Source organism: Macrotis lagotis, chromosome 7, assembly GCF_037893015.1.
Source record: "Macrotis lagotis isolate mMagLag1 chromosome 7, bilby.v1.9.chrom.fasta, whole genome shotgun sequence".
Taxonomy (NCBI): domain Eukaryota; kingdom Metazoa; phylum Chordata; class Mammalia; order Peramelemorphia; family Peramelidae; genus Macrotis; species Macrotis lagotis.
Genome location: NC_133664.1, coordinates 25,229,513 through 25,245,014, shown reverse-complemented (window position 1 = coordinate 25,245,014; position 15,502 = coordinate 25,229,513). Strand labels below are relative to the sequence as shown.

The 15,502-nt window shown below is 38.6% G+C and overlaps 1 protein-coding gene across 5 annotated transcripts in view; it reads left to right on the top strand.

The window, feature by feature from the left end:
- Positions 1-11,032, top strand: part of CMC1 (C-X9-C motif containing 1) — an 80,678-nt gene extending 69,646 nt beyond the window's left edge. For 4 of the 5 annotated variants that reach the window (XM_074195642.1, XM_074195645.1, XM_074195644.1 and 1 more), the window contains 2 exons: positions 8,815-8,905; positions 10,492-11,032. In XM_074195642.1, coding sequence (XP_074051743.1) covers positions 8,815-8,905; positions 10,492-10,612 — 212 coding nt within the window. In that variant the 3' untranslated portion in view covers positions 10,613-11,032. Of the gene's footprint in view, positions 1-1,198; positions 1,318-8,814; positions 8,906-10,491 lie in introns of all 5 variants that reach the window. The other variant, XM_074195643.1, reaches the window with a different exon arrangement.
- The last annotated feature ends 4,470 nt before the right edge of the window (positions 11,033-15,502 follow it).

Sequence of the window (15,502 nt, the reverse complement as noted above, 5' to 3'; positions counted from 1 at the left end):
TTTCTCCAAATTCCATGTCATTGACGATATTGATACTTATGATTCTTTTTCAAGCTTAGCAAGATTTGTTTTGTTTTTTTAATCAGTAATAACTATAGCAGAAAGGATTTCACCCAATGTCAGTTGCTAACAGGAGCAAATAGTTGCATTGCTAAGTTTGATAAGTAGCTCTTCACTGGAAGCCCAAAGGAAGAATTTTCAGTTTCGCGGTGTGGTTGGTGTGGCCTGCTGGCCCCTAGTCAGATGTCTGTAAATCTTCCTGTTCAGGCCCAGTCAGACTGGCAGTCTCCTTCTGGTCCCTGCTCTAAAAGTTGCTCATTCATTCATGTGTAAATGAATCTAGGCCTTTAAAATAAAATGTGAATTCTCTCTTGTACACCAGTCCAAGTGATTAATAAGCAGGTAGTTTTCTTTCTTTTGTTTCTTTGTAGGGCAGGGTTTTTTAGTTTTTATTTTCTTACAAATTGAGATTTTTCAAAAAAAGGTGGTTTTATAAACTTTTTTCCAATATAGTTTACATTGTTGAATTAGAATTGGATTTGATGATCTTGCATTTATTTTACTCAAGTTTTCAGAAACATTCATCAGATCTGTGTGTCAGAATAAATCATTCTAAAATGAATTTACTTCATCTTCACTGTTGTCCCCACTAAAATAACAATTTGTTGTTTTAATTATATTCATTGTTCAAAGCAGTTTGGCACAAAAGACCCAGCATGTTCTATAATAACATAGAATTCCAGGCCTTGTTCCTTTAATGCATTGTATTATGAAGTTGATTACTATTGTAACAGTGGAGAAAACAGAATTTAGCTTCTTACTCATATTTCTTGATATAAGTGATTATCTCTGATAGTATGTCCATTTTTTCACAAGGGACCACATTTAAAACAAACTTTTTCTTGATAATACCCTTTTCTTTTCCTATTGCCTTCATTTCCAAATACATCCCTCCCATGCTCAATGAATTCTCTTTGTAGTATGTGCTAAGCCCTGTGTTAACTGTCAGAGATACTGATCTCTTCCTCCCCCCCCCCCAAAAAAAAAAGCCAAATTCAGTGTCTGCCCAAAAGGACTCTGTATTGGAGTCAACATGTTAAAAAATAGACACATGCAAGATGATGCTGAGTAGAAGGAGATCAGAGAGGGGAAGACAGCAGCAGGTAGGAGGATGTGAAATGCTTTTTTTTTTTTGCAGAAGGTGAATGTTTGAGCTGAACTTGGAAAGAATCTAAGATGTTGAGAAGAGGATGTCGGGTGTCTCAGGGACTGGAAGCAAGACAGGAGATGGAATGCCAGGTGTGAGTCTTCCAGTAGGTCTGTGAAGCTGGATCATAGAGTGTATAGAGGGCAGTAAAGTGTGATAAAATTGGAAGGGAGAAAGGGGCCAGGTTGTAAAGAGCCTTAGATATCAGTAGAGTTTGTATTTACTTCTGGAAATAATAGGGAGCCCCTGGATTGAACTGTAGGGGACATCATCAGGCCTAGAGTTTAGGAAATCACTTTGGCAGCAATGTGGAGGATTGATTGGACTGGGGAAACAAGCAGGTAGACTAATAGAAGGCTATTTTAATCATCAGGGGATGTATGCAAGAGCAGTTATAAAAAAAAGAAATGTAAAGATTTGGTAACTGGTTGAATGTATCAGATGAGTGGGAGCTGAGGAGTCCATAAAGATGCTTTTGTGAAAGGAATTTAATAAATACTGAATGAAATGGTTATTTCTCTCTTATATTAATAGTAAGTTATTAAAATAGGATTGAGAGGTTTCCCTTTCTGTTTCCTCATTCAAAGCCCAGTTGCTCAAGGACATTTCTGACTTTGCCTCAAGATTTACCCCTCCCTTCCCTAAGACTATCTTCTCTGGAAGTGATTCTTTTGCATAGATTGCCTTGAGGCAGGAGTGATTTGGCTTGAAAGGAGTCTCTCTCTTTGTCCATGAGTGACATAATCTAAGTCATGTCCCTAGCCCTTCATTAGAATAAGCTTACTTTATTGTTAAACAGTCAGAGTTGATTTCTGTGATATATGCTGATCTTTAGTTTATGAGAGAAAGCCAAATGACCATCCTTTTATTAATTATTTGCAAGCTATAATTAATAAAATGATTAGTTATTATCTAGAAATTATCTCTTGTACTTTTCAAATGTCACAGTTCTTATTGATTGATTATAAAATTGGGGAAGTGATCCCAGTGCTGTAGTCCTCCCTGGTCATACCACGTGGAGGAAAGCATCCTGTTTAGATTCAGGCCACACATTTTTTCAGAAGCACATTGACCAGCTAGAGGCACTTGAGGAAGACAAACAAGAGGGTCAGAGTCTTTGAAAGGACTGGTTGAAGGAAGTGGAAATGTTGAACCTAGGAAATATTAACTCTTTGATGGGCAAGGGGTGTTGTTGTTCAGTCACGTCCAACTCTTCATGACCCCCATGGGCTACAATATACCTGACTCTTCCATCTTCCACTATTTGCCAAACTGTCCATTCCTTATCTCTAACAGTTCCATGATACCCTCTGTCCATCTCATCCTCTGTTGTCCCCTCCTCCTTTTGCCTTCAGCTTTTCCCAACACCAGGATTTTTTCCAGTGATTCTGTTGACTTGGTGGTGCTCAGCTTTCAGTAAAGTCCAGCTCTCATGGCCTTATGTTACTACTGGAAAAATCATTGGTTTGATTATACAAATCTTTGGGGGCAAGGTAATGGCTCTGGCTTTTTAGTTTGCAGTTCAGATTTGCCACAGTTTTCCTTCCAATGAGCAAGTGTCTTTTAATTTCATGATTGCAGTTCTAATCTACAGAAATCTTTGAGTCCAAGAATATAAGACCTGGTACTGCTTCTGTTTCTTCTCCCTCTGTTTGGCAGGAAGTGATGGGATAGTTGCCAAGATCTTTTTTTTTTTGATGTTAAGCTTCAAACCACCTGTTACTCTCCTCTCTCACTCTCATCCAGAGGCTTCTTAATCCTGTTTCATCACCAGAGAGGTATCTTTTGCATCTATGAGATACCCTGGCAACTGGAATTCTAGCTTTTTATCTGTCCAGCTTTAAGTATTCTCCAAATAAATTAAATAAGGTGACAATATGCAACCTTACCATTCTCTTTTTTCCTGTCTTAAACCAGTCAGTTGTTCAGTTCTCTTGTTTCTTGACCCACATATAGGTTCTTCAGAAAACAGGCAAAATGATCTGCTCTTCTCATCTCTTTGAGGACCTGGTACATTTTTTGTGATCCACACAGTCCAAATCTTTAGTGTGATCGGTGAAGCAGAAGATGTTTTTCTGGGACATCCTTGCTTTCTCCATCTTCAGTGAATATTGGCAATAGGTCTGTATTTCCTCTTTGTCTTTGAAAACTATCCTGGTCTTCTGGTAATTCTTTGTTCACATACTGCTGAAGCTTATCTGCAGAATATGAAATATAACCTTTCCAAAGTGTTAAATGAGCACAGTTGTTTGGTAATTTGGACAGTCTCTGGCATTGATGCAGAAATTGATTTTTTCCAATCCATTGGAATTTTCCAAATTTACTGGTACATTGAATGCAGTCCTTTAAAGAACATTATCTTAAATAGCTCAGCTGGAATTCCATCAGTTCCACTGGCCTTATGTTAGTGGTGTTTCCTAAGGCCCCCTTGACTTTATTCTCCGCCAGGATGTCTGACTCTGGAGCAATAACCACACCATCCTGATGTGAAGATCTTTCCATTATAGTTCTTTTGTATGTTCTTGCCATCTCATCTTAATCTCTTCTGCTTAGTCCCTACATTTTTTTGAATTTTAGCATGCCCATTTTTTTGCTTGATATCTCTAATTTTCTTGGAGAGATCTTTTGTCTTTCCCATTATTTTGCTTTCTTTTATTTCTTTGCTTTGCTTATTTAAGGAAAACCTTATCTCTCCATACCATTCTCTGGAATTCTGCATTCAATTGAAGAGAGCTTTCTCCTTTCTCTTTCCTTCTTTCCTCCTTTCCTCTGCTATCTGCAAAGCCTCATGCTTTCTTGCTCTTCTTTTTCTTTGGAATTTTTTTGTTACTGCCTCCTGCATAATATTGTCTGCAGTTCTTCAGGCACTCTACCAGATATGATCCCTTAAATCTATTAAAGGCTTCCACTTCACAGTCATAAGGGAGGTTTTTAGGTCTGATGGTTTTCTCCACATTCTTCAATTTAAATCTGAATTTTGCAATAAAAGGCTCATGATCTAGTCAGCAGGGCTTGGTTCAACAGACTGTTTAGAGCTTCTCCACCTTTGACTGTTAAGTATGTAATCAATCTGATTGACATTCTGAGTTATTGAAAGAGTGCTTGCCATGACCAGCAAATTATTGTGATAATTCTGCTCTGCTTCATTTTTTACTCCAAGGCCAAGCTTCCCTGTTACTCCAATAATCTTTTGATTCCCTACTTTAGCATTCCAGTCCTTTATGATGAATGTGGCATCATTTTTTATTATGTCTAGAAGATGTCAGACTTTATTATAAAGAATGATTGACTTTAGCCTCTTTGGCATCAGTGTTTGGGGCATGATATAGATATTTACTTTCCATCTCTTGTTTGACCACATCCAACTTATCTTGATTCATAGAGCTTACATTGCAGGTTCCTATACAGTATTGATCTTTTATCATATTGTCTTTCCTTTTGTCACTAGACACATCTGCAGCTAAGCTTCTTTTTGTCTTTGTCCCAGGCTCCTCATCATACTAGAGCAACTTGTAGTTGTCCTCTATCCTTTCCCAGTGGCATGTTGGACACCTTTCGACCCAAGTGGCTCATCTTCATATATTTTAATACTGTCCATGGAGTTTTCTTGGCAAAGATATTGAAGTGGTTTCCCATTTCCTTTTCCAGGGGATCCCCTTACACTATGATCAGTCCATTGTTGGTAACCCTGAATGGCAGAGCTCCTAGGTTCATTGAGTTAGGCAAGGCCCTCCAGTAGAGAGGGGGGAAATCATGATGCTTTGTTTTTAAAGCATTTGAAGAATTTGCAGATGGAAAGTGTTTATTTGCTAGATACCAGAGAAGAGAATTAGAAGAACCAGCATTAGAAAGAATGATTTTGTTGTCTTCAAGTAAAAAAAAAAAAGGTTCCTAACCATTAGGAATCTAAAAACATAATGAATGGATTACCCAGGGAGATGATGGGCATGTAGAATGTGTGAAGGGGAGTAGGGTAAACCAGATTCAATCAACAAGCAACAAGAATTTGTGAAGGATTTACTATATAGGAGAGAAGTCACTCTTATGAAGGCTCAGGAGTTTAAGATGTATGTGTAAGCAGTGGGGAAGCCCTGGAAGGTGTTGAGTGGAGAAAGGTGTGTGATTAGACTGGTTCTTAGGAAGATTGCCCATGCAACCCGAGAAGATGGATTGGGGAAGGAAACAGACCCAATTGTCATCCCTGTCCCCTGACAGTTGGTATTACAAGGGAATTAAGCTGCTTGTTAGAAATTACTAAGACTAATTGTAGTGGGGCTCATTTCCATTGGAGTTTCAGTAACAGGGTAATAATTAATGTTACAATTGAAAAATAGCACATTAATAAGGAAAATTTCACAACTGAATTTGCTTTGTCCCCTTGAATGTTTCTGTTCTGCATCCTGGATCAAAAGTTCAGTCATAACCCTGAGAACACTTCCCAAAGGGGTCCCCACCTCATTGGATCTGGCTCCCAAAGAGGTGACACTGTCTGGAGGGTTTCTTGAAGTGCCTTCTGGGTTCAAACTTGCTTGTACTTTCATCTTTGTTAAGGATTAGCACATGAGAAGCAACTGGCTGGAAGGGATGTGGCCCTGCACTAATGATGCCTCCTAGTTAAATGGCCATTTACGTACCACAGGAACTTTGAGAAGGCAGAACTTGGTGCTCCTGGCTGTTATTTCATTAGGACGTCGCGCCTCCATCCAATCCAGACGAATCAAGGCAGCAAGTGAGAGTGACCTCCTGTGGGTTTCAGCTGTTTTTTTATTTCACAGCTTCCAGAAGGGAATATTATTGCAAAAGGCAACATGGCATTCCGGCATTTGTCTGCTGGGACTTGAATCCAGAGTGTTGACTAGATGTACCTTAAAATAAAAACCAATTTTAAATGAGAACATGGAGTTTAAATTATGTGTGTGTGTGTGTGTGTGTGTGTGTGTGTGTGTGTGTATATATATATATATATATATATATATATATATATATATATATATATATATATGTGAAAGTGGGCATTTTAAAAATTAACCCTTTCCTTTCTCCTCTCCAAATGCTACCAACTGCCAGCCTTATTTTATTTTTAAATATCACTTAACTCACTATAATTCAGGAATGGGATCATGACACTTTATATATATATATCAAGAACAAGTCATTTTATTAAAACTTACCTTTTTTTTAAAAAAAAGAAAGGTCAAGATATTTAGCTACCGAGATTATTCCAGAATTCATTGCATATTAAGGAAAATGTTATCATTCATTTTGTTATTAAAAATTTATTATGAGACCCACCCCTTGAAAGTTGTTAATCTTCATAAAACTAAAAGCCCTGTAGATGTGTGACCTTGGACAAACCTCTTAACTTAAAAGTTTGTCTCACTTAATCCACTGGCAAGTCTCTGTAGTATCTTTGCCAAGAGAATTCCATGGTCGGTATTTGTGTACTAGGGTTCACACAGTCATGAAGAATCAGGCACAACTGAAGAATAACAGTTTTATTCTACCTTTGGCCTTAGTTCAAAATTCCACAGGATATTTATTATTTTATCTCCCAGGTCTTTTTTCATTAGACCTAGGTTTGGAAGGCATTGGTAGCAGTTCTAGGTTTTTCTATGGCACATAGTCTCATTCTCTAAATCTAAAGTGTCCCAGTAACTCTCTCTATAGGATGGTTCTAAGTGTATGAAGATCAGCAATTAGACAAATCAGACAAATTCTTAGTACTTATTGGCTTTTAAATTCATCGAATATTGACTATTGTCTAGCCATGCAATTGATGGCAGCAGCTGTCCAAAGTCTTTGGTATTTGTTTTTGGGTTCCTTTTGTTTGGTTTTCATCCTGACCTGTGATTTCCTTGGTGCACATAGGGAGCTTCCTCTGTTGAGGCAGGTCAGAGTGCTCTCAGTCTGTGGGCTCTGAGAGACTCGTCTTTAATGGTAATTATTATTTCAGTTATTTGTATGTAGAACAATATGTCCTGGCTTTTTAACATGGTAACATTATTTGGCCCTGTGAGTAATGAAAGGCAGAAGAATTTTAAATTGGATTTGTTGCCGAATACTATTTGAGAAATTAGTTGGCAGTATTAGCAACATCACTCTAGATATATGAAAGTGTGCTAATGTGCTATGTGGTATGAAGGAAGGATCCTAATTAAAACCTTGCTGCTAAACAAGTGACAAAGACCTTACAAACAGCTTGAGGCTTCAGGCCAGTCACAGTTATTCCTGAAGAGCAGACTTGGTCAAGTGAGAAAATATGGAGAATATGCCTTTATCAGATGTGTCCAGGACCCGAAGCAGTGCTGTTGTGCCCAGCTGCTGGTCATTAGTTTTCTACGCATAAAATGGTGCAGAAAAAGACATTCAGAAATAAGGCAGTTTGCTGTAAATTTCTCAGTTAACAAGAACTAGAGTTGGAGAAGAATCGGCTTTCAATTTGTATATACTACACAGGAGGCTTTCAATAACAAGGGGGCATTTGACATTTTGCTGGTCTGGGTGTTGATGCTTTACATGAAGGAAAGGGCAATTTCCTGTACATATTTCTCAACATTTAAGAGCAAAATCTCTCTCAAATGATCTTGTGTTAGTGCTGCTAGACCAGTGTTTGATTGGCTATCAGAGTGGAGCTGAAAGCCTGGCATCAGCACAGACAAGCTGATGCCATCCTGTTTCCTCTGCCCTTGCTCACACACCCCCCATCCCCATCCCTCTCTTCCGTCGGCAGTCAGCCCAGGTGCCTCCACTTCCCTAATCCCCACAGGTGAAAGAGAGCTCTGCCTTCTCCAGTAAAGTGTAGTCCTTTATCACAGCATATTTTCTTATGCTTACTTGGGCACAAGTTGTTCTCCTGCCTCCTCATAATTAAACATGTGTGTATAGGCATGTGTGCACAGGAATATGTAAAAATACACAGGATATGAATAGATTTGTGCTCATATGAATGTGTTTGTCTATCCATGTGTGCATTCAGTTGTACATTCACACACATGTGTACTGAGACTGAGGTCCTTTCTTGGACTCAACTCCTCTACTGAGAGTGCAGTTCTGATGAATTGGCCACATTTTATGACTGCCCAAAGAACTATTTTACAGAGTAATCACACAAGGCAAGTGTTCGATGAGAGGTCAGAAGAAGCAACACAAGGACCCTCTTAACGTCTCTCTGAAAAGCTTTAGAACTGATTGCGTGACATGGAGATACCCTGGTGCAAGAAGGCCCAGTGCCCTACAAGCAGCACTGTGAGGGTGCATATTCTGAGGCCTCTTCACTCCCAGGATTCATGTGGCCCATTTTATGTTAGAGCCCTCTGAGCTCGTCTTGGTCTGCTCAGCCACAGCCGGACACTCGGCTTCAACATTGTAATGTCATTTGAATTCTCTGAGAGAACCAGACCAGAGCAAACCATCGAATATAGTCAATTATTAGACTGCAGAGTGTGAACTGTGAAGCTGGCACAGCACCTGATAACATGGGTCTTGAGCACTCTTTAGTTGTTGAAGACAAGAGTATTCAAATGAAGTTGAAGCTCCTTTTATGATGAAAATGTTTTCTTAGCTTACTGCAATAATATTTTCCTCATTTTTTTTTTTTTCAATTTCAGACTTCACCAAATGCTGCAAGGATTCTGGCTTTCTTATGGTGGTAAAATGTCGGAAAGAAAATTCAGCTTTAAAAGAATGTCTGATTGCCCAGTAAGTGTTACATTGCCAGATGGTCCTGCCTCTAATGTTCTGAGTGTCCTGTCCAGAGAGGTCAGCAGACCTATTCATGGAGACAAATCATTTCTCAAATAAAACGACTGATCCACAAGTATTTATAAAGTGCCCACTCTGTTTGAGGCATGAGTACACTTGCTAGAGTTAAAAAGACAAAAATGAAACTTTTCTGGGGCCGGGGGGACATGTTCACATATGACTAAATACAGAATAGATTCAAAGGAATTACATTTCCCAGGAATCGGGAAGGGCACGAGCAGCTAGGAGAAGCAGGAGACCCCTCACGTAGGAGTGATCCTTGAAGCCTAGCCTCAGTAGACATTCAGGACTGTAAGATAGAGACTAGAGGAAGCATTGTCCATGACTGGGAAACGTCTCCAAAAAGACCCAGAGTTGTAGCTGCAATATCATGAAGAAGGAATGGCAAGGGAGACAGTGTATAAGATGTGAAGGAAAATAAAGGAGATGAAAGTAGATGGGCAAGAAACAGATTGGAGGGGGTGGCTAGGTGGCGCAGTAGATAGAGCACCGGCCCTGGAGTCAGGAGGACCTGAGTTCAAATCCGGTCTCAGACACTGTGTGAATGGGGAGAAGAAAATCCACGTTTGAGATGTTGAAGAAGTAGAAGTTGTAAGACTGGGCTGCTCATGGGCCTGAAGGATTAGGCAGACAGAAAAATCAAGAATAATTTACCTGGTGATGAGAAAGGTGAAAATCCCTGAAGAGAAATAGACAAGTTAACCAAAGAGGCAATTTTGAGGGAAATTTGTTTCAAATAAGTCAAGTTTGAGAAAATAGAAATGTTCACATGAAAATTGTCCAAATCACTAATTAGAGAAATGAAATATCAAAATTACTCTGCGTTTTCATTTAATGCCCATCTGATTGGACAAGATGATTAAAAAAATAGAATGGCAAATCTTAGAGGTGCAATATATTGTTGGTAGAGTTGGGTATTGGTACAGTCATTCTGGTAGTTTGGAATTAGGGTGAAAAGTCACCAAATCTGCATCCTCTTTGACTCAACAGAACTACTACTGTGATCTTCTATGACCCAAAGAGATCAAAGAAATAGGAAAAGGAGCCGTGTAGACAAATATATTTTTGGCTGACCTTTTTGTAGTTGGTATGAACAGAAACTAAGGGAATGCCTACCTATTGAGGAATAACTAAACAAATTGTGGTATTTGGCTGTAATATAACATTTTTCTCTAAATGAAATGACAAAATGGAAAGTTACAAAGAAACCAGATAAGACCTGCATGAACCAATACAGAATAAAGAGAATGGAAACAGGAGAACAATTTGTAAAATAAATTGCACCAATATGGGATGGGTAGGAGGGCAAAGGGAGATGGGTTGGCAATAAAAGAAAAGAGGGTCATTATCTTTTTTTGAACTTAACATATAAAAAGAAAAAAATGCAATTTTATGTGGTCTTTTTCTGAATTTAGCCTTTTTATTTGTCTGAGATAAACCTGCAGCTGCTGCTACTACTGTTGATGATGATGATGATAATTTGGTATTTTTAAGGTTTTCATAAGTCATTTTTCTTTTCTTAGCTATACAAACCCAGATTTTTATGAAGAATGCAAAATGGAATATTTGAAGGAAAGAGAAGAATTCAGAAAAACTGGAATTAGTACCAAGAACAGGTTGCAGAAACTTCCTACTAGCATGTAATGAAATAGTTAATTATGAATAATTTTGACCCTCATTCTAATGATAAGAGCATGAGGCAAGAAACCAGGATCTTTGGTTTGCCCCTTAATATCATGCAAATGTTTTTGTTGTTTGAAATAAATATCCTTTATTAAATTTCTGTATTTTTTAAAGTTCCAATTTATTGGATAGAATATGAATGAATAATGGAAGGAATATTTTTATGAATAAAATGGATGTACTGTCTTTCCCTCTATGACCTGTAAGATCTGCTGATTTTTACCATCACATGTCCGATCTTTCACAGGGTTTCTTTTCTATTGTACTGTGTTCTTAAGCACCTTTTACTTCTGAATCATTTCACAAATGAATTGATGTAGTTATTTCATTCTTCAACTTGGTAATAAAATTGGAGGGCTTCTTCCTTTTATATATCCTTCATGCCAGTGACTGTCATAGTGTGGTGTCCCATAGTGGGTTTCCATAAATGTTTAATCAGTGTGAGGACCATTTCGTTTTGGGCAGTGACAGCTATAGTACCCCCCCCTCACCTTTTTTGCACTTCTTTGCTTGGGGTGGGGACAGATGTTGCGAACTTCAGCCACAATCTCTGGCAGGGAAGGAGGAGGGACTTTGGGGCTGGTTTTCTCTCAGGTTCTGCTGAGGCATGTTTGCATCCAGTTTTCATCAAATATGCAGAGGCTGTGCCTTACACTTTTTATCCTCTAATGCTTCTTAGTAGACTCTCAAGTAGTTGATCTCTGGTCAATTTGGAAAGGTTTCCTTGTTTTAAAAAAAATCTCCATGTTCATGTTTTGCCTTTGTGGCTGTAACTCATTACCCCTTAAAAAACTTACTTTTATGCATTTTTTAGCATAGATTGCTTTGTGGTAGTTCAAAAGGGAAAAAATCTTTAAAGCTCATTTATGAACTAAAATGACTATCAGTATTTTAACAAATTTTTAAGATATACAACTGCAAGGCCCCTTTAAAAAAATTATGTGAAATTTTAAGCTTCCCAAATTGATACAATAAAGAAATGATTTGTCTTAATTTACTTGAAACCTAAAAGTTAAATCCTCAGACTACTAAATATCTTTCAGTTGTCTAATTTCGTTCAAACTAAAAAAAGGAGGAAGGAAGAAAAGTTATTAGAACAATAAGTATGGGGCTAGGTGATAACCAGACATGGCAGAAAAATATTTGGATCAAGGGATCTTGGGACTAGAAGATGGCTGAAGACAATCTTGAATGGAAAAGTAGATTGATAGATGAAGAGACTACTAGTATATCTGCTAAATCGTTATTTCCTATCCTTGTGACTAAGATTTAGTTGTATTTATTACAACTTCCTCATCAGCTTGGCTCAAAATATTCCCCTCTCCTCCATCTCCTGCCATCATCCAAATTTCCTCTTGACCTCCCAACTAAGTACTCAAACCTCCTCAGTCCCAGGGACCTCCAACACAGACTCACTACCCTCACACTTCAGACCTCTCCAAACCAACACTGCATGGATGAAACCACTTTTAGGACTACTGCCTGCCCTTCCATCTATCTCAGTCCTTTCTCCCCAGACCCGCTCCTGTCCTCATCATGACCTGCTCTGACCATAGGATGTTTAGAGTAAGAAATCTTCATTTTGTAGCTGGAAAATCTGAAGCCTGCAGAGGTTAGAAGAGGCTGAGTAGTGATGGTGATGTCAGAAAAAGAAAATGGAAGGCCTTTGAAATAATTTTCAAAGTACCTAAAGAACAAGAAGGCAGCTGAGATGGAAAGCAGGAGAGCTTTGAAAATTATGTGCTGAACTTGGGGGTGATGATCAAACTTGATGACCTTGCTCATTCCATCAGTGCAACCATCAGGGACAATTTTGGGCTATCTATGATGGAGAATACCATCTGTACCCAGAAAAGAACTGTGGAGTTTGAACAAAGACCAAGGACTATTCAATTTAGAAAAAAAAAAAACCATTATCTTATATAATTTTGCTCTCATACTTTATTTTTCTTCCTCAAGGATATGATTTCTCTCTCATCACATTCAGCTGAGATCAGTGTATACCATGGAAGCAATGTAAAGACTAACAGATGCCTTCTGTGGGGGTGGGGGGAGGGAAGCAAGAATGGGGGGGGAATGTAAAATTAAAAATAAATAAAATAAATCTTGTTTAAAAAATTATGTGCTGAATTCAAGTTTATATATATATACACACATATATACTTACATATTTATATAAATGTATATACACATTTAAATCAAAGCATACAATAGAGATTCAATTTCCTATAAAGTCTTCTTTTTGTAAAACTTCTGTCTGGAAATGCTCATGAGAGGTGGTGGTGGGGCACTGTTAAGGTTTAGAATAAAGATAGTAAGATAAAAGAAATAATGCAGTCCTAAGACCTGTAGACTATCCAGAAGCCCCCTGCTTTTATATCCTAAATACTTTAATTAGGAAAGTTCAAGAAGCGTCATACATGATGAGCAACAAATAACATCCAAGAATGCAATGTATTTTATTTTTACTAGACAGAAAATTATTGGAAATCACTTCTGAAACAGCTGGGTAATCAGACCACTCGCTGATTTGTTCAAGCAAAGATAAAAACGATATCAAATGAGAATAAAGAATAAAAATGAGCAAAGATGGCATGCAATTGAGGCAAGCTCAACCTGACCTACTTCAGTAAGCTGGTGACACCAAAACACAGGAAATGGATTAAAGAAGTGGCATTGACAGAACTATCACTATTTCCTAAAGAAGTTCAGCCAAAGTAAATAGCTATCACAACAAAGAGAACAAAAGAATCTAGAGATTGCTTCTTCCACAAAGCACTCCTCTCCTGCCAAGTGGCAAGTTGTGACAGCCAAAGGCAGCAAGAGTTTAAGGATATAAATGCACTTGTAAATCTTGCAGAGGAAAATGGAGGAAGATCGAGTAGTATTCTCTCAAGATAGACAAAAAAACAGGGAAGGAAAATAGCCAAAAGAAAGGTTGTTCCAAGAACTGAGTGAGCCAAGTCATCTGATCAAAATGGCAAAGATCTGTAAGGGTTGGTTTGTGTCACAACCTCATTTCACTACGTTCATTCTAGCCTCAGTACAGATGGGATCTGTGAAGAAATGGAAGATAGGCTGAAAGATGTAAAGATGGGAAGTGGAACCAGACTTGGACCAAGGATACCTAAAAATGGTTATAGGCTGAGGATGGTACAAATTTGAGGGTATTGAGGGAACAATGAAAGATGAAAGCACCAGTGGCTGAAAAAATTTTCAATTATGTTGCTCAAAAAAGTGATCAAGAAAATATCAATGACTTTTTTATTAATTCAATTAATCATAGACAAGCCAGTAAAGATGCAAGTAGATATCTTTGTAGCTACTTTCTCATTTCTGCAAAATTTTTGAGAAAAAGTATACGTTTCAAGAGCACCCTTGGGGAAGGTTTTAAAAGGAATAAGCAGGCTTTCAAAAATTGGCATCCAGTAAGAAATCACATCTTCACAATCACATACTTACCAAAAAGTGTGGCAAATAAGATTCCACTACACTTATTTTTTGTCAACTATTTGTGTTGATCGCATCAAGCCCCAGAAGACTTCAGAGCCTTCCAAAAGATAACTATTCACTTGAGAGTTTGGTCTATCCCCACATTTGCTCATTCCATCAGTGCAATAATCAGGCACAATTTTGGAGTATCTGTGATGGATGCTTGCTTTCCAGAATCACAGTTGGGTGGCCACCACCTATAGCTGATCCAATATTTGAAAGTATAGAACTTGGACAGTGGCTGCAAATGGGCGAGTTGGACAAAGGGTGGAACCAAAATAGGCTGGATTGACTTTCATGATCTGCCCAGGGCGTTCCATAATTTTTTTTCCTAAAACAAAGGAATTTTTTTAAAAGGTGGAATCAGCAACTAAGTTATGAGCTCAAATCCTGCCTCAGAAACTTCCCTAATTGTATAATCTTGAGTAAGTCATTTAAGGTAAGCCTCAGTTTTCTCTCTATAAAGTAGGGGTGATACCTGTAGCCTTTTCCTGATAAGGGTCATGATGTGGATCAAACGTGATCAACCTTATTAGGTGGCAGAGCTAGACAGCTGGATTTGGAGGGAGGACTACCGGAGTTCACCTCTCTCTCATATTTGACTTGTATGACCCTGGGACCTTCTGGGTGATTCCTTTGTCTGTAAAATGAGGATGGTAGATAATGACAACACAGGGTTGTTGTCAGGATCAAATAGCCAACATGTCCAGCGGTCCCAGGCACAGGTCCATCGGAGAAACAGAGTAGGAAACAATGTGGGGGAGCAGAACCCAAAGTACATAGCTAGTGCTAGGAGATTTGGGTTTGAATCCTGACTGATCACTTTGTGAGACTGTGGACAAATCACTCAGTCTCTCTGAGCTGCATTTCCTCATCTATCTTAACTAATATGGGAAATCCCTCCAATGATGTGCACCAGTGGTGTTGAACTCAAATAGAAAAAGGGGCCCCTAAACCATACATAAAAATCCCCATGGGCTGCATGCTGACTTAGAAAACCACATGTGAATATTATTTGTTTTATATATTTTGCTAAGTATTTCTCAGCTACATTTTACTCAGGTTCAGAGGCCTGAGGCATACGTGATCTCCATCCCAATGCAAGTGGGTGATTCTTCAAAGTCTCCTCCAGTAAATCTCTGTAGGGGTAGTAGTCATCTAAACGCATGCCAGAAACCCTCCTGGGTGTCCGGACCTTGCCTGCAACATCATGGAACCATCAGCTGTTCCTAGCTTCCTGAGTCTGGCCCAATTACAAATGAATTTCTTTAGGCAGTGTGGACACAATTCTTTGTTGTTTGCATATTGACTCTCCCGCTCACTCTGCGCAGCCCCCTTAACCTCCCTTCTTTGAAGGCT